The sequence below is a fragment of the Aricia agestis genome, chromosome 1 (assembly GCF_905147365.1).
Source record: "Aricia agestis chromosome 1, ilAriAges1.1, whole genome shotgun sequence".
Lineage (NCBI taxonomy): Eukaryota > Metazoa > Arthropoda > Insecta > Lepidoptera > Lycaenidae > Aricia > Aricia agestis.
The window spans coordinates 11,955,460-11,974,690 of NC_056406.1; the positions used below are offsets into that span (position 1 = coordinate 11,955,460).

Genomic DNA, 19,231 nt, shown 5'->3' on the forward strand with positions numbered 1-19,231 from the left:
TAAAAAAAAATAAGCTTCGTTTCTTCTATCAAACATGGCCAAGAAAATTAAAAACAAGCAATAAGAGATTTAGAATTACAAGAAGGAATTAAAGTAAAGCCTTGCGGGCTATTTATAGATACAGACTTGCCATTTTTAGGAGCAACGCCCGATGGAATTTGCGATGAAAAAACTATTTTAGAAATTAAATGTCCCATCACAGCATATAACACTGGAGTAGACGCTGCTATAACACAACAAAAAGTTACATTTTGGAAAATAGATAAACAGGGCAAATTAAATATAGACAAAAATCACTCCTGGTTTTATATGGTGCAAGGGCAGCTCCATATTTCAGGTTACGAATATTGCCTTATTATTATTGATAGGCATGTAATGGTCTTCATTTGAGTCACTATCAATTATCAATATTAGATTGCAAAGTATGCATAGAAATGTGAATTTTGAATTGAGGCCATCTTGCTTTTCACCTACTAGTTCTATGTCAGTTAAATCACATCCAAGAGGACCATGATGAGAAATTTCTTGCAACCTCTTATAAAAATATGAAACACTTATAATTCTTCTTCCGACATCAGGTTTCTTCTGAGGAAGTGCAGTTTCAACAATAAGCTTTTCAGCATCACATTCAGCCTCCAAACTACATAGTCCAGTGTCATGGGTACTTTTTTCTTCCAGCCTGTAAGTAAGTTTATACTTTGAGACATCGACATTTAACAACAGTTTAAAAACTGGATCACCACAAAATTTCATAAATTAAAATGATTAACTTTTAGATTATTGGGAAATAGGAATTAGGATAAAATTATACAGAACTCAATATTTAAAAAAGCCTTTTGCTCGTTTGCCTTCTAATTTCATTAAAAAGGTATACTAAAAATTTTATTAGGCTAATACGCTGCACTCCACAGTAGGGGTGGGTCGTTATGTGATTTTTAACCGACGAAACAAGTTGTAACTGTACGACGCGGGCGCCCGGTAACGGTGTGACGTCATATCACAATTTCGCCGCGCGGGCCCCATACAATAAACGTGATTTTTTGCTCTATCTCAATAACTGCAACAGGTAGGCACTTGAAATTTTCATCAAGGCCTTAATGATATATGTACTTTAATAATTAATAATAATATTATATTATGTTACTAAACTTTTCGATTATTGGGAAATGGGAATTAGGATAAAATTATACAGAACTCAATATTTAAAAAAGCCTTTTGCTCGTTTGCCTTCTAATTTCATTAAAAAGGTATACTAAAAAATTTATTAGGTTAATACGCTGCACTCCGCAGTAGGGGTGGGTCGTTATGTGATTTTTAACCGACGAAACAAGTTGTAACTGTACGACGCGGGCGCCCGGTAACGGTGTGACGTCATATCACAATTTCGCCGCGCGGGCCCCATACAATAAACGTGATTTTTTTCTCTATCTCAATAACTGCAACAGGTAGGCACTTGAAATTTTCATCAAGGCCTAAATTATATATGTAATTTAATAATCAATAATAATATTATAATAAAATAAAAAATTAAGGGGGGCTCCTATACAAAAATCACAATCAATTTTGGCCTATTTTGCACTATAACGGTATGTGTATTCATAAGTGAGTCCGATTAGTAACATAATATAATATTATTATTAATTATTAAAGTACACATATAATTAAGGCCTCGGTGAAAATTTCAAGTGCCTACCTGTTGCCGTTATTGAGATAGAGCAAAAAATCACGTTTATTGTATAGGACCCGCGCGGAAAAATTGTGATATGACGTCACAAGCGGTCGCGGGACTGTTAGCGGGAATCGATATTTTTCGAAACTTTGAATGCCTATAAAATCAAAACTACAAGGTATTTTTGACTGCAACAAAAACTAGTGTATTTGTATACATACAGGCTTTACTGTGAGAAAATTTCAAGCAATTTGGCATACCTAGTAACATTCTCAATTAAACCTTCCTGCCCAATTATTCCAGCGGGGCTAAAATGGTCGCTTTGTTGAATCATGAGACGAATCATAATATGATTCATTTCTCTAATATCGCAAAATGCAACTCTACTTGCAATTCATTTTTGTATTTTTGCACTGATTTGACATTTGTCACTTTTGACAATACATTTGCTGAATTGATTGAGAGGAATTGCTAAATATCACCATTTTAGCCCCGCAGGGCTTAGGTTTCATTAGGAGAGCCCATTTAACCAAAAAAATGGGTGTTATTTTTTTTTAAATGACAATATTTTATCCCATTTAAAATCGTTGCAGAAAGGTCACTCGCGGCGCGGGGGAATGAAAGGGGGTGACGCCGGGATGAGGCGCGCGCGCGGGCCTATAGCCTATAGCCTTTTTTCAAATTGGACCAGTAGTTCCTGAGATTAGCGCGTTCAAACAAACAAACAAACTCTTCCCAATTATAATATTAGTATTGATATAAACTAATTAATATTTTTGCTAGGTAATCTGCGCGGAACTAGTTGGCCGCGCCGCCGGTATGCTCACATACCGGCGGCGCGGCCAACTAGTTCCGCGCGGACTATAGCAAACTCGCTGTCGCTCGCTAGGTCGACCGGTGCAGTGGGCGGCGGGCGCTAGCTGCGACTCCAAACGAAACAACGCGACGATCGCTCGACGGTACTTCATACCACCCAATGCAATAAAAACGTTACAAAAATCACTACTCTACTATATAAATACGACTCGAAACTAGTTATTCGGTTACTGTATGTAGCTAGTTATTGTAACTATAGTGACGTGAAATAACGCTCACCCCTACTCCGCAGTGAAGCCGCACCCTAATAGGGCCGGGGCACAAAAACACGGTCCGGCGCCGTACGACGTCGCGTCGTCGTGCCGTGATTTTGTGTCCCGGCCCTTACGGAGCATGTCCTTGAATAGAGCTGAAAGAATCGCGCAATCGCATCGCGCTCAAATAGTAATAAACTTATTACCTATATCTATATTTACCTAGCCTATCGTAATTGTAAAAATATACTTGCCTTTTTAAAATACTACCCGTCGTTATATTGCGATCGGCATTTGCTACATTTTCCACTGTGTTATTATCTAATTCCATCGTTTTCGGTCGACTGGAAAAAAATTAAATCATAATAATATCATAAAAAGGATAAAATAGCTTGTAATAGATAAACTGGATCATAAAAAATACAATGAATGAGCCATGCTTTGGCACGAATGGGCCGACTCGACCAGAGAAATACCACGGACTCACAGGAAAGCCGGCGTGAAACAGCCCTTGCGCTGTGTTTCGTAGTCGTGAAGGACGTTTGGTTACAACTTATAATAAGTAGATAAATAAACTTATACCTATTACCTTTCCAACATACTACCTGCCGCTGGATCTGAATTGGAATTTGGTGATTCGTTTGGGTTATCAATAATTGCACTATCCATGGTTTTCCGCCGCCTGAAATAAAAATTTAAATAATAAAGGCCTAAATAAAACTTCAGATTCAAAGCAAAATGAACTTATAGTACCTAATTATAGTACTTGTACTATTATTTATTCTGTGCTAATAGTGATTAAAAAAAACCATAAAAAGTATTACGAAAATTCTCTGAAACTCGATCCATAGACCGATTGAATATTGATTTATCAGAGCGATCCCCGACGCGCGACGCTAAAACTTATTTAGGCTAACGAAATAATCAACTTTATGAGTGGTGATTTTTTAACTTTTTGAACATTTATTTTGGAGTGCAAAACTCCAACATAAATGTTCAGATACAAAGCAAAATTATTATCAGTGATAAAATAAAACATAAAAAACTGTATTACAATTTACGAAAATCCTCTAAGATTCGAACCATAGGCCTATTGGAAATTGATATAATGTTATCACAACGATTGTGATAACATTATTATGTCAATTTCCAAGGTCTATGGTTCGAATCTTAGAGGATTTTCGTAAATCGTAATCAATCGTAATACAGTTTTTTTATGTTTTATTTGACACAACGATCCTGGCTATCCTAAAACACATTGAGAGTGACGAAATATTTTGATTCGGGGTCGTAATTGTTCGTTTTTTTTTTAATAAAGACGTACGCAACTAGAAAGTAGATAAAATTGAACTTACTTTTACTTCCATCATGTATTTGTGGCTTTCACGAAGCTGTCGCTTTTTTGCTGGACGTCTTTTCTTTTTCTTGTCACCCATTTTTACAGACGCGCAATATAATTTCAAATATTTACAGAAAAATATTTACAGAATAAACTTAATATACTATAAAACAATGAGAAATACCTATATACAAATTTTAAGAACTAAACGCTTCAATTACACTAAAATCACAATATCGGCAGAGCGAAATCCGTCACACGTCCACATAGCACCGCGCCTCAGCGAACACTGTCGGTTTTCATGCGAGAGAGAGAGATGTGAAATGTTCACTCAGAAGCGTGGATATATTTTTCGTTTGTTAGAGGAAAAATAAATATTGTGGGAAATCTAGATGTCAGAGCCGAAAATTAAATCGGGCAATCTTTGGATTTTTGTAAAAGGTATCAAATAAACAAATTTTTAAAGCATAGATTGTATTCTTACTTTAGTTAGAACTGTTTAAAGTTCCCGAAAGATGTGACTTTGGTATTTTTTTTCATCCAGTAGGAGTAAATTATTTTATTATTTAAATCGGACAAGCTTTTCCAAATATAATCAAAAATCACATATATTTTTTTTGTGCCAATCAATGAAATACATACGTCTAGAAAACTGCACAAAGATGTCAAATTGGCAGCTGTCTGCGCGCTACCTAAAAATGCCGCGCGGAGGCTTCGCTGAAAGTAAGCCTCCGCGCGGCATTTTTAGGTAGCGCGCGTGGCTTCAAAACCGAGCATGTCACACTGATTATTTTTTAAAGGTATTAAATATTTATTTAAAATTTTCAAAAACTTATGGTGTATTCCGAACACATCAAAGAATTTTCTTCCGTTGGGAATTTAACTTAAAGTTAATTTTTCAACAAATTAGACAAATGTTAACTAACGAAATTTTTTCGAACTTCCGTCCTCATTGTACTTTAAAGAAAACGGTTAAATAATTTTCGTAAAATTTTTCACTTCGTGGAGCCCTTGATATAAACATGCTTAACAAGATCACGCCATAAAAGTTAAAAAAAAAATAATACTTCGTTTATAATCATTTTTTAACTTGAACAAAAAACTAGAAATCCACGTTATAATGTCAAAAAAAAAGTTGGTTCATTTATTATCACGTAATTGATTTCAATGAAGGACATATTGTATTAACCATAGACATAATATAATGCTAAAGACCAACAAAGAGTGCGAGAGAGAAGAAAATCCTTTATGGACTTACAACAAGATGAAAAGAGAGAGGCAGTCTAATGAAAATTGTAACAACTTTTATTTGACAGGTCGTCAAAAGTCGTCAATCGTTTTTATGCCCTTTCGGTATTTGCATTTTATTATTTAAATCGTATGTTATTTTCAACAAATACTATTATATATAACAATAATAACTTGTGCTGTGAGTGATTGCAGTGTAAATCATAGGAATAATCCTGAAAAATATACATTTCACCCGTAATTAATCTTCATGTCCTAATTGCTACGATGTGTTTATTTTTGCTATATTCTGGTCTTTAGTTCTCTATTTCGAATAAAATATTGTGAATCCTCCCTTTTACTTTCATATTTTGCGTAACTAAAGGTACTATTGTTCCTATATTACACAAATTTTGAAGAAAAATTTTTCATCAAAATTTCTTACATATACGCTAGTGCTTGAATCAAATTTATCGATATGCTTATCGATATTTTACAATAAAATAAATCTAAAATAAAAATCATTTACCTTTATATATTTTATCACCTTAAGCCCGGTCGCACATTATCCGAAATTTCTGATCAGAAAAATTCGGACGCCCGGCGGAACGCACTCTGTTCATACATTTTGTTGTAGACCCATCATACTAAAATAATTTCTGACGTGTCAAAATGTATGAGCGGGGCGGGGCGTCCGAATTTTTGTGATCAGAAATTCGGAAAATGTGCGGCCGGACTAATAAGGACATATTATCTTATTTTAACTAATATAATATAGTATAGTATAATAGTATAAATAATATAGCTAATATAATATAACTACTATAATATAGAGTGACTCTAAAACTAGAGGAAGGTTTATATTTATATATCATAATCATTTGTTTTACAGATTCCTTCAAGATCCTCTAATAAGAGGAAAATGGCTGAAATTAATTGGGCGTGTTGGTTGGAATCCCAAGAAAAATTCAACAATATGTAGGCAAACATTTTATTGAAAATTTTTAAAGAAAAATTAGAATAAATACTATTTTGGTTAAAGGAGCTATCCCAACTTTATTTGTGCCAATAAGTTTGACATACTGTTGCACTTGTTACTGAAGCAATTATTAAAAATAAGCAATTATAAGCAATTAATGCTTTTTAGTTCATTTAAGATTATACTTATATGAACTAAAAAGTATTAAATAATCCTTATTCTGTACTCAATCTTCATAATTTTGAAGTCGGTACCAGTCCTAAGTATATAAGTTGCTGTTATACCTATTCTGTCAGAGAACTGGCGATTAGGTTAGCTGGTACCGATTGCAAAATAATGAAGATTGAGAACAGAATTAATACTGAGTACAGAATAAGAATTATTTAATACTTTTTAGTTCATTTAAGTATAATATTACTATTGTCATTGCCTTGGAAGTCGGTTTTAATTTTTTGTTTAAAAATAATATTTTTACTCATTTTAGCTGTCCTTAACGTTTTCTATACTTACAGTTGGTGTTTTAAAAAATCAAAATCAAAATTGCTTTATTTCTGAACAAATCTAAAATAAAATATATTTTCAGAATACATGGTGCCTACCACCGGTTCGGTAACTAAGCCGACGAGAAGAACCGGCATAAGAAACTCGCACGCCCACTTTTTACCAAAAAAGTGAGAAAAAAAATAATCTTTTAAAACAAAATTTACAATGCTGTAACTAAAAATTATACAATGTAAACATAGATATATACATAATAATTGTAAGTCATGTAGAAGTAGCCTTGCAAGCAGTCATTCAGCATTCTACTCCCAAGATGTGCCATCAATTATGAAATCATTTTGGCTTTGGCACAAAACGTTCTTTGACTACTTTTTTAAATTTATTAATAGAAAGATTTTGAACGTTTTCTGGGACCATATGTTCCCATTTGAATATCAAGGAGTCACTTCGATTTCTCATTGTTTCCATCACCAGACCACCACTTTTGTGAACATGATACCTACTCGGAACAATACAATGTACAGCAAAAGAAAAAATTTGAAAATCGGTTCATAAACGGCGGAGTAATCGTTGAACATACATAAAAATATATCCACAGGCGAACGTCTAGACTCCTCCTGTTTGGAAGTCGGTTCAAAATAATTGTAATAAAATATTATGATATTTTATAATATGTATTTAATTTAAGAATAAAATATAATATACTATGTGTGTTGTTTACTTTCAACGTTTACTTTCAATGTAAGGACTGATTTACCAGATAGATTTTACCTGAGTAATAAATAAGTAACTTTATAATGTGTTAAGTGTAAATTATTTACCCCTATAAGAACCTCATGTCATAACATATCCGACGATTGAAAAATCATTCCAAAAGAAAATGTGTATCTACTTTTCAATCGTCACCTTTTTTTGCCAATTAAAATTTATGATACCTAATTTGAAATACAAATCTATCAAAGTTGCATATTGTTTATTTCTTATAGAAACTCAGGTAAAATAACTCGAACGGACTAAACTATCGATAGCAAAATACTATACTATCGATAGTAAAATATACATCACTAGCACACGCACACATTGACAGATCAAAAATGGTCACGTATTTTCGAGTTGTCAGGTGGTCTTTACGACAGTATATATTATGTCTATGGTATTAACCAAAAAAAATTTTTTTCCGCCATTTGCTAATAAAAAATTTATAAACCAATGGACTATTTCGATGCTTTTAAAATTTTTTTTCTTACCTTTATTCTCTTGAAAATATTATGATTTTTAGAAACAAATTTTTTTCTTAATAACAATATTTTATTGTTTATAATCGGTTTTTTTAATATTTCTATTGTTTAAATTATTATTTTAGAAAAAATTCCTCTTAAAAATCATGATTGATCGTCTCCCATATGGTTACAAAAACAATTTTTTTTTATCAACAATTTCATTGTTTATTAAGTAAAAAATTTGTTATAAAAAATTCTGAACTTTTTTATATTCTTTTTCTGAAACTCCTAAAAAATACAAAAACAACGATGTACAACAAAGTGCAGAAATATTATTTTTTTCGATTTTATATTGCACCTTTTAAACAAAAAAATTTTCTGCACTTTGTTGTACATCGTTGTTTTTGTATTTTTCTTACCATTTTCGCCATACTAACAAGGGTCACATTTCGGCCTGTCATTCGACAGGGGTTGATTTTTGAGAAAAGTTTATCTGAGCTTTTTTGCTTCCCTTGGCGCCCGCTATCGATTTCGAAGAGAGCCTTATATCGGTCTAGAGCCTTATAGCGGTGTGTTCTATAAGCGTCAAAAGCGTGTAATGTTATGTCCTACTTACTAGGACATAACAAAGGAGTCGGTCTGCATATTTCATGTACCTATTAAAAAGGTTTTTAGTGAATATTTTATGCTATTTGACATTGTTGAGTTTTGTGGTTCATCTAAATAATAAACCATAAGGCCAAAGAATGCCTGAAAAACGTGGATTTAACATTATACATTAGTTTTGAACAACGTTTTTTTAGGCTTTTCAATAGGTATTTTTGTAAGCTAAAAAGATAATTCATAAGTTTAATAATCCCTCATTTGTGCTATATAAGGTATTAGTCCTAAAAATATCACATCAATTAACAATTTGGCCATAAACATTGCATAGCTTTTTACATGTGTTTACGGATTCTCATTACTTGAACTATAGTTTATCGATATCATAAACTAAATGACTTTCTTTTCTACATTGTAATGTGCTTCCAAATGATCGACGAATAGAAATATTCAAGAAAATAAACGCACACTACTTGTATGAAAATAAGCACAAAATGGCCACGCAATGACGGGCTACGGTTACATGTATACTATTATACTTCATCTATGCAGACGACAGCTGATTTTGACACAGTTGACAGTTTTGACTCTTAGTATAAATATGTATTATCTATGGTTTTGACATCAAAACAAAGTATGAATTTGTGTTTCGTAAATCGTACCAAGTTGTTTGTGTAAAATGACCACAGAAAATTCTCAAAATGTTACAAAAACATTCAAATTTTCCTTTCCAACGTGTACAAATGAAGGGATATTATACAAGTTGGAAGTCCCCGTGGAAATACCTTACGATGGATCTACGAGAGAACTGGTACAGAGAGTTTTAAAGATGTTTCACATACCGGTGTATCTGGAAGACGGTGGGTGGATGCTGCAATAAATCATAACTTTTCAGTTATTTTTGTGTAAAATATAATCACAAATGGCCTCATTTATTATAAACATAACATTCTACGTAAGCTAGTAACTGCGTAAGCTGCTAAGTAGGTAATATGTAAAATGTTTTGTTGTGTAACTTCTCACTAGGTACTTACTCAGTACTTACAACTTACCATTGACTTAAGTATTGAATATGAAAGCCAATGTTTTCTTTTTTATTTGCTAGGTTTATGCGCAAGTTTATGTGCCTTATCTGTATAATTATATAAAACTCAAAGGTGACTGACTAACATGGTGATCTATCAACGCACAGCCCAAACCACTGGACGGATCGGGCTGAAATTTTGCATGCAGCTTGATGTTATGACGAAGGAATCCGCTAAGAAAGGATTTTGATAAATTCCAACCCCAAGGGGTTAAAATAGAGAATTAAAGTTTGTAAATAATAATAATTGTTAACGCGAGCGTAGCCGCAGGCAAAAGCTCGTTTTATCATAAAAAAATAACATAATATTATAAACTACTCAATAACTCAACTTCCCTACCAACCTACCGGTATGAGTAAATTATTATTTTCTTGTAATAGTTTGGTATCACTTTATTCTTAAATTGTAGATTTAAACGAGAAGCTTGCTAACTTTGTTTCTGAAGAAACAAAAAATTATCACAATGAAAGGGATGCAAAACTGTTAGACCAACTGAAAAATAGTGAGATCAACGTAGATGGAGTTGTCAAAAATTGGGAGAAACTATTCAAAGAAAATGTTGTTGAGTTTGCTGAACAGAAAGGGACATCAGATGAAGAAGTTTTTGCTGCTGCATACCACAAGCTTGTACATTCTCCAGCCTTAGAAACAATCTTACAAGTAGAAAGTTCTTATGCTAAAACATTGCTGAATATGCTTAAGAGCAGAGACCAGGATATTAAGAAACTCACACAAGTGTAAGTAACTTTTTTAATAATAACTTGTAATGTAAAAATATGTTGTAACTGTACTTGTTTGAAATCTAACTTTTATATTATGGTACCCACTAAACTATGACTCAGTCCTTACCTTGTCTATTGACGCAGTAAGGCTACTTATAAAGTAACCTTACTGTGTCAATAGACATAATACATTTTGTGTATCTTGACCCTATGTGTCAAGCATCTTTTCCAACTTGCAACAACTTTAAAAATTAGAAACAACCTTAAAAGGTTATAGAAAAATAAACACCTATATAAGTATAGGTGTTCTTTTAGGGTTCCATACCCAAAGGGTAAAAAACGGACGGGAGTCTATTACTGAGACTTTGATGTCTGTCCATCTGTCAGTCTGTCCGTCTGTCTGTCTATCTGTCTGTCTCTATGCTGTAACTCAAAAACCACTACAGCTAGACTTCTGAAATTTTTACAGATTGTGTATTATCTGTTGCTGCTGTAACAACAAAGACTAAAAACAAAATAAAATGAATATATAAAAGGCCTCCCATACAACAAACGTGATTTTTTGGCCTTTTTTGCTCTACTTATATCAATAATGGCGGCAAAAAAAAATTTTTTTTCTCAAACTCCTTAGTTATTTGTGTACTTTTATATTTAAAATAATATTAAAATAAAATAATAAATTAAGGGGGGCTCCTATACAAAAAACACAATTTTTGGCCTAATTTTGCTCTGTAATGCTACAGAACCTTTCATGCGCCAGTCCGACTCGCACTTGGCCGGTTATTTATTTCTATGACCTAACCTAATCTAGCTTGGGATAGTGTTAAATTGTGAAACAAACACAATTTGTGTAAAAAATTTTTACATACTATTTCATTCTCACAGTCAAACAGAGGAAATGGAGGAGAAAGTGCGACTGCTCAACACATTCACAACTGAAGAGGAAATCAACACTCTGGCAGCTGAGCACTTTGAGCAGCAGAGCCTTGCAGCAGGTCGGTGGGACTCGCAGTTGGATGCGTTGAGACACACACAGAGAGCGGCACATCGGACTTGGTTAATGGCCGCACTAAAGGAATATCAGACAGATGAGAAGGTGACACCAAGGTATGGAACTTATTCAAATTCAAATCAAATTATAATAATTATTATTGTTAAATTATTATATTTTTTAAATATATCAAAGAGCAAGTACAACTGTGTATTTTGTTTCTATTTTTAAAAATTTCTTTGTGGTTAAATTCTATTCTTTTTATTTATATAACCATGAAGATTTTGATTTTTAAGATCATATTATGATTATGGTCTTTACAATGAACATTTTTTCAATGAGATTACTTAGTAACTCATTGAAAAAATGTTCATTGTACAATGTACACTCGAGGAAGTTGATTCCTATGCAGGTAGCGGGTCATCTTAAACTGGCCAGTTATGTTGGTCGGGAAAAAGAAAAGGACAGAATCGAATTTCTATATTTCCATCTTAGGCCGTGTTCGTCGGCGTATTTTTGGACAAACCTTTTATTGCGCATGTCTAAAAGATGTCATGGCAACGCCATAACAAGTTGCTGGTCAAGTCGTAAACAACGTCTTAATTGTTTATACATGATTAAAATAATAAAAGCTAAACATAAATTGTCTAACAGCCGCACAAATAATTTATTAGACACTATGATAGTGTTTGTTTACTTTTATTTTGGAAAATATGGATATGGATCACTTGGAAAAATTAAAAAATTTAATTGTTTTTTTTATGAAATAAGAGGGCAAACGAGCAAACGGGTCATCTGATGGAAAGCAACTTCCGTCACCCATGGACACTCGTAGCATCAGAAGAGATGCAGGTGCATTGCCGGCCTAGTTTTAAGAGGGAATAGGGTAACAGGGGAGGGTAGGGATGGGAAGGGAAGGGAATAGGGGAAGGTAGGGAAGGGAATAGGGTAGGGGATTGGGCCTCCGGTAAACTTACTCACTCGGTGAAACACAGCGCAAGCGCTGTTTCACGCCGGTTTTCTGTGAGAGCGTGGTATTTCTAAGGTCGAGCCGGCCCATTCGTGCCGAAGCATGGCTCTGCCACTGGTTTGTTCATTGCAACGCCACCAACAAATTGCAATTGGGTTAAATGTCGTCGTAAACAGTTGTCGTTGCCATGGCATGACATGATTTGGACATGCGCAATAACTAGGTTTTGCAGTGAATGCGCTAAAAATTACGCCGACGAACACGGCCTCTGTTATACTCTCTTTGCCGATCAACCGGCCCAAACTAAAAAACGTGCCACCTGCATAGGAATCAACTTCCTCGAGTATGGTACACTAAATGTGGAAACGTGTAAATGGTGTCTAGACTTTATACAGCCTTCTACAGTGTGTTAGTGTAAACACGGTTATCCTTGAAACCACCAAATGAGCCCGTCAAAATGAACATGTTTTTCTACGAGAACAATGCTGGGAACTCAAAAAAAAAAATGCCGTCTTCATACCCATACAGATTCCCGGATCGGCAATTTGTATGGGTATGAAGACAGATTTTTTTGAGTTCCCAGCATAGAAAAAGTTGTTCATTTTGACGGGCTCATTTTATGGTTTCAACGATAATGGTGCTTACAAACATCTTGTATAATTTAAATAAACACTGTATGTTTGCCAAATAAATAAAAATAAATTGATTCATAGGCAGTTGACGGATCTTCATAATTCGGTCGGATTATGTCGATTCAATGTCTGTCTTAATCTGTCTGCTGGGTTTGACATAATCTTACGAAACTACGTCGCGTAGATCCGCCATCTGCCTGTGAATCAACTTCTCCGATAGTATATTGAATAAAGATCATAAAGAATTATGTAATTGAATTCCAGCAACTCTCCCCTCTGCTCGTTTCCACCGGACAGCACACTACCCCTGCAGCCCGCACCGCCTCGACTCGAGGAGAGTTTCACGATCCATCTCGGCTCACAGCTGAAACAGACACACAATATTAGACTCGTTGCAGTCGATATGATGGAGTTGTGCTCTGCTAATTATTCAGACAAGTGAGTTAGTAACCTAATGGTTCTTAGCAATCTTTATTTGTCTATTTAAAAATAATTTGAAAGAGTTCACTGTCATACAAAACATGATGAATTTATAGAAATTTAAAATAAAACTGTATACTGATATGGCTAAGAAAATATAGCCTGGTGAAAGAAGGGCTGCAAAGTCTCTGTAATACACGGACCAAATGTCTTAGATCTCAATACTGACAAGTTTACTACCAATTATACTGACAATATTATGATGACCATTATCAAGTTACCTATTATACTTACCTATTGTTATTAATAACCTTATAATATATTTCAGCGGCTCCTGGTCCCGCGTGCAGCCGGCTCTAGCGTTGTACTCCTCAGAGCTGAGCGGTGTGGTCCTACTGTCGGACACTTCACCCACCCGCTCCCCGCTTGCCAAGACCGCCAGGACCACGGAGCACCATTTCCCCGACTTGGATCAGCAGTTGAGGGAGATCGTGCAGAGGGTTAAAGAGCCGGTAAATTGTTAGCTTTATAAATGTACTGGTTCGACATTTTGTCGTATAAACTATAAGGTGTACCTCATTTGGGACAGTTATATCAATAATTTTCTGATTTTGACTAAATATATCATAATATTATATTGCTGAGACCCACTATTGTTCTTAACTACTTATATTAGTAAACAAAATCGTTTGTTGCGGCAATGTCCTTATACCGTTTTTGTATTGTAAAGGAAACTGCCAGATTTCTATTAAATTCATAATTATTATTCCAGCAATTCTCCCCTTTGCTCATTTCCAACGGACAGCACGCTACTCCTGCAGCCCGCCCTATTCTTAAATAAGGATTACGAAGACAGTACTCGTGATACTTATCGTAAAATGCTTCCTACTCATAATGTAATGTTAAAGGCGGAGAAACGCAACGCCGCGCGTTCTGAGAGCGCACGGAAACGCGGCGGGGTGCTGCGGGCGGGCGACGTGTACGTCACGCGGCACAGCGACCTCGCCGAGGCGCATGTCGTGTTCCACCTGGTTGTTGACGACGATTCGCTTAAATCAGGTATTTGCCAGGTATATATAAGAAAAAGTGGTTCAAAGCCCGATTGCGGACTTATATTATTTTGTCAAGACGAGTTAAGCCGACCAGATAAATAAGTAAATTACGACTAAGTGCGCTTAGAGACGAACGGCACTTGTCAACGATACGCGTCGACAAGTGCCTAAAAAATCAATGACAAAAAATCCGTGGTAGTAAATACCTCAGTTATAATTTGTACCTTTGTGTTGTAATTGTTTGAGTACGCCGATTATAATATACTGTGCCAAGAAGGCAAAGGGATCCCCAGTACTCAGTCTACATAAAACCAAATCAGTTTAGCAGTCTTAGCTAGAAGAGGCAACAGACAGACTCCTTTTTGCATTTATTATAATAGGTAATAGGTAATTAGGTATATAAATTATAAGTACCTTATTTCAGGGGACATAACCTCCCGCCACCCGGCTATACTCGGGCTGCGCAACATTCTGAAAGCGGCGTGTTGTAATGACGTCACTTCTATGGCGTTGCCACTGTTGCTGAGACACGAAATGACGGAGGTTTGTTTTATTTGAATAATAATCGATGTAGTTACTTACAGCAAAAAAGTAATAATAATAATAGCTCCCACACCGGTTTCGGTGACGGTGGCCGGTTTCATTGCAACCAGGCCAGCTACGCGGGAGTAATTTTATAATGCCCAAGTATGTGCGCAGTACACAAGAGCACTCTCTATTCCTTTACTCTCATAACCCAGTGGGACGGACGACCGACATGACTGGCGAGAGACCAGGCGCAGGACCGACTTTTTACATGCCCATCCGACGCATGGATCATCTTACTTGTCAGACAATCAGGTGATCAGCCTGCATTGTCCTAACCAAACTTGGAAATAACATGTTTCCAACGCGGTAATCGAACCCACGACCTCCGAGTCAAGAGCCACGCTCTTATACCACTAGACCACGGGGGCGTATGAAACAAAAATGTATAGAGCCCACAACATGATCACATGGTGAAACTAGAGGAAGCTACAGAAGCTTGTGTACAATATCTCCTAATAACGTACACCAATAAAATGTCACCTTCAGATCGCAATCTATCAACAACGATCGGCTTAATCAATGATCTACCAATTGCTTTTCTCGTGCGGGTTCGATTTTTAGATCTCACTTTGAGGTGAGATCTAAAAATCGGATACGCCTATTTCAATTTTTGATGAGCGATCTTAATATTGTGCATGTTACTCTCGCAACTGAGATGAAACTTATGATATCCCTCAGTCTTAACCTTTAAGTACACGCGTTGTTTTGGGTAACGTTCCGTCACGCGTGGGGTCTAGAAGTACCCCAATATAAATATACATATAAATTCGGAATGGTTTAATACTTTTTAAAACCCGTTTTATATTATAAGACAAGATATTATTTTATTTATAAAAAGTATTTATAAATAATGTACTAACCATTATTTAGACAGTAAAGAACATTTTTATGCACTAACCAATCTCGTGCATAGAATTTTTAGGGAACATGTTTAATGTACTAAAATTCAACAAAAATGTCTACTTCTGACTAACTTATTATTATTTTCTAATAAAATAAGACTTAGAAATAAGTAATCAAAATAAAAATTAACAATAAACATTACAGAAAAAAATGACATTCCTTACATAAAAGTACTACCTACCCTAAACTAAAATTATTCCTTGAGTAGGCTAGGTAGGTAAGTAACAAATAATTTTACTGAATGAGGCTTGCAAATAGTTTTATATCAAGGCTTACGGACAATAATAATTAGTTCTGGGACAATAATAGCATCTTCGCTTCATTTTTGGTGCACTAAGTCTAGCCACCTATAACTCTTTCAAAATGTTTCCAAAAACTTTCAGAATCATTAAATTGTATAATATGATTTCAGCAATTTGATTTCATGTTAGTCGGCAATAAATTTTTCCATTTATACATAGCCAATTCAAAAAAACAAACAAATAAACACATAACCAATGTGAAAAAATGGTTTTCCCAAATAAGCAAAATTGTAACTTCTCTTAGCAGAGGAGCGACGGACTTCTACTAACTGAAAGACCTCGCGTTGCATTGAGATTAGCCGAAAATGTGCGATCGTAACTTGCCAATTTAAAAAAAATACCGTCAAAAAACAGCGCGTGGGGTCTGCGTAGACCCCGCCCGTGACGTTAAAGGTTAAATGCGACAAGACCCTCTTCTGGTGCAAGAAGAAGGTCTTGTCGAGACTAGATTAAAATATAATTAACCTGTTCAAACAACTAACCTAACCTTAACATCTTTGCTCAATTTCCAGGAGATGACAGCGGCCTGGTGCCTCCGTCGAGCTGAGCTGGTTCTCAAGTGCGTCAAAGGTGCGTTTTATTTTCTTATAATATATTTTCTTATTATTTTAAAACATACATTATTTTAGCTGATAATTAAACCACGGAAAAATGATAAGACCAACATACAAATACCTACAGACTCACTGAAGTTGATTGTTATTTTAAGTGGACTTACACCTATAACTGTCAACTATTGAACTTACTTGAGGAACACATGCACAACTGCAAATTCGTAAATTATATAATATAATATAATTGAAAAAATCTGCAGTCTGCAGAGCCCTAACTTATTAACAATATGCCTGCAACGGACGCAAAAGGATTAAGAATACTTGTATAATAATAATACTTTGCAATGTGGGTGGAATTACATTTAATATTTTAATTCAAGGGTTCGTTCTGGAGGCGAGTGGCTCCGGGGGGTCGGAGCTCAAGACCCTCACCGCCGTGGTTCCCCCCGGGATCTCGGGGGGTGTTTGGAACGCGCTGGCCGGCCTTCTCCCCCAGGTGTTCAGAGTAGCTGGACCATTGAGAGCGAGTAAAGTTGCGAAGTAGAGGCTACGAGGACGGCGGGAAAGATCTCGAAAAGGTGCTTTTGTCTAGACAAGGGGTCACCAAATGGCGGACCGCGGTCCGCATCCGGAACGCCGACCCATTGTGTGCGGACCAAGCATGTTCGAAGATGGTCTTCGGACTTCTACATCTCCAGGATTTAATGTCAATATCTGTAGCTTGTACCTGGTCTCTGCTTGTACCAATATTTCACTCCAAACTTCAGAGAGATTTATTGTTATCTCATCTCATTGATATCTAAATAAATACCTTTGTAATTTCCGTAATTACCTTTGTTTAATAATTTTTTTTATAAAATGTGTGGACCGCGAAGGTCATTTCATGTCTTAAAACGGACCCCGAGCGAAACTAATTGGTGACCCCTGGTCTAGACGTTGGCACAGAATCATAATTCATAGATAAGAATTTGCAGAAGGCTCGGCAAATATCAGCTATGTCGTAGGACTTGTAGGTAACATCCAGGAAATTTATTCCTAGGCAGTTGACAGACCAACGTCATTTGGTCGGATCATATTGTCAATTCACTGTGATCTGTCGGCTGGGTTTGACGTAACGCGACCAAACTAAGTAGGTCCCCCATCTGCCTAGGAATAAATTTGTCTGATAGTACCTACTACGGTATACTACCACAATACTATCTTAGCCCAGAGTGGACACCGAAACAAACATTCCAATAAAATTCGCGTCAGACAAGTCTTTTGTACGGAAATACAATATGATTCTTGTGGCACTTGGATTGGGTCATTGGGATGCGAAGAATCTTAACCCCAAACACTCATTTCATTTCGGCTACATGCAATTTGCTTGGATAACATTGATGAGTGATGACGTAATTATCTACGTTATAGCATGAAAGACCGGCCGCCACGATACTGTAACGTGAAGTTTTGGCCACCTTTTAGGCGCTTCGCCAAATAATTGTTCACAAAAATTTCATATTTTATAACCTGTATTTTTAAGTTAATAAATTATTAATTATTATCTATACATAATATTATAAAACAAAGTCGCTTTTTCCCCTCATGTCCCTTTGTTCCCTTTAATCTTTAAAACTACGCAACGGGTTTTGATGATTCTTTTAGTGTTAGATAGCCCATTTATTGAGGAAGGCTATATGCTATATTTTATCACGCTAAGACTAATAGAAGAATGTAGGAAAAAACGGAGGAAATTATTTGAAAGGGCTTATCTCGCGAACTACTGGAGCAATTTTTATGTTATTTGGCACAGATAAGAAGTAGACCACGTGAAGGATCATAGGCTCTCGATTTTAATCATTTTTTCAGTGGCCTTTTATACCCGTGCGACGCCGGGGAGGGTCGCTAGTCCATACTTAATATTATAAATGCGAAAGTGTGTCTGTCTGTCTGTCTGTTACCTCTTTACGCTCAAACCGCTGAACCGATTTTTCTGAAATTTAGCATGGAGATACTTTGAGTCCCGGGAAAGGACATAGGATACTTTTTGTCCCGGAAAAATGTACGGTTCCCACGCGATAAACGAGTTTTGGCATAACGGAGTTGCGGGCGTCATCTAGTACATTATAAAAGTAAAAGTTTATTAACCATTTTATTTTATTAATATTTTTTAGGGGTGGGCCGAAATTCGTTAATCGTTTTACATTCGGTTTAAGGTGGCGCCTTGATAATTTGGCTGCAGCAATATCGATTTTCCTCAACAATTACTAAAGCTAAGAAATTAAAGTTCGTTGTCAGTATTCATCATGTCTGTCTGTCTTTGTCTTTGAATTACCCATAACATAATACGATTGGTCAACTTTTATAACACAAAATAATTAATCAAAAAGACATCTATAAAAACAGGGATTCTAATTTTGCCAAC

At 35.5% G+C, this 19,231-nt stretch overlaps 1 protein-coding gene and 1 long non-coding RNA gene across 2 annotated transcripts; one reads left to right on the forward strand and one right to left on the reverse strand.

Moving 5' to 3' along the window:
• Positions 1–2,978: 2,978 nt before the first annotated feature.
• Positions 2,979–4,123, reverse strand: LOC121729605. Its single transcript, XR_006035983.1, has 3 exons — positions 4,095–4,123; positions 3,329–3,421; positions 2,979–3,083 (listed from the first exon to the last, which is right to left on the reverse strand). It is a non-coding gene; the product is annotated as an uncharacterized LOC121729605 (long non-coding RNA).
• Positions 4,124–9,254: 5,131 nt separating this feature from the next.
• Positions 9,255–17,374, forward strand: LOC121729338 (protein C12orf4 homolog). Its single transcript, XM_042117820.1, has 9 exons — positions 9,255–9,468; positions 10,103–10,430; positions 11,301–11,522; positions 13,273–13,446; positions 13,757–13,940; positions 14,337–14,487; positions 14,905–15,023; positions 16,786–16,843; positions 17,208–17,374. Exons 1-9 carry the CDS (start codon positions 9,288–9,290, stop codon positions 17,369–17,371), a joined length of 1,581 nt encoding a protein of 526 aa, XP_041973754.1. The 5' UTR covers positions 9,255–9,287; the 3' UTR covers positions 17,372–17,374.
• Positions 17,375–19,231: the final 1,857 nt, after the last annotated feature.

What these genes read in the sequence shown, in the direction of transcription:
- LOC121729338 (XM_042117820.1), top strand. Translation starts at nt 9,288, where the DNA reads ATGACCACAGAAAATTCTCAAAATGTTACAAAAACATTCAAATTTTCC. An exon ending in CGACGATTCGCTTAAATCAG is followed by an intron (nt 14,488 to 14,904) that starts GTATTTGCCAGG and finishes ACCTTATTTCAG; the next exon opens with GGGACATAACCTCCCGCCAC. An exon ending in GGTTCTCAAGTGCGTCAAAG is followed by an intron (nt 16,844 to 17,207) that starts GTGCGTTTTATT and finishes TTTTAATTCAAG; the next exon opens with GGTTCGTTCTGGAGGCGAGT.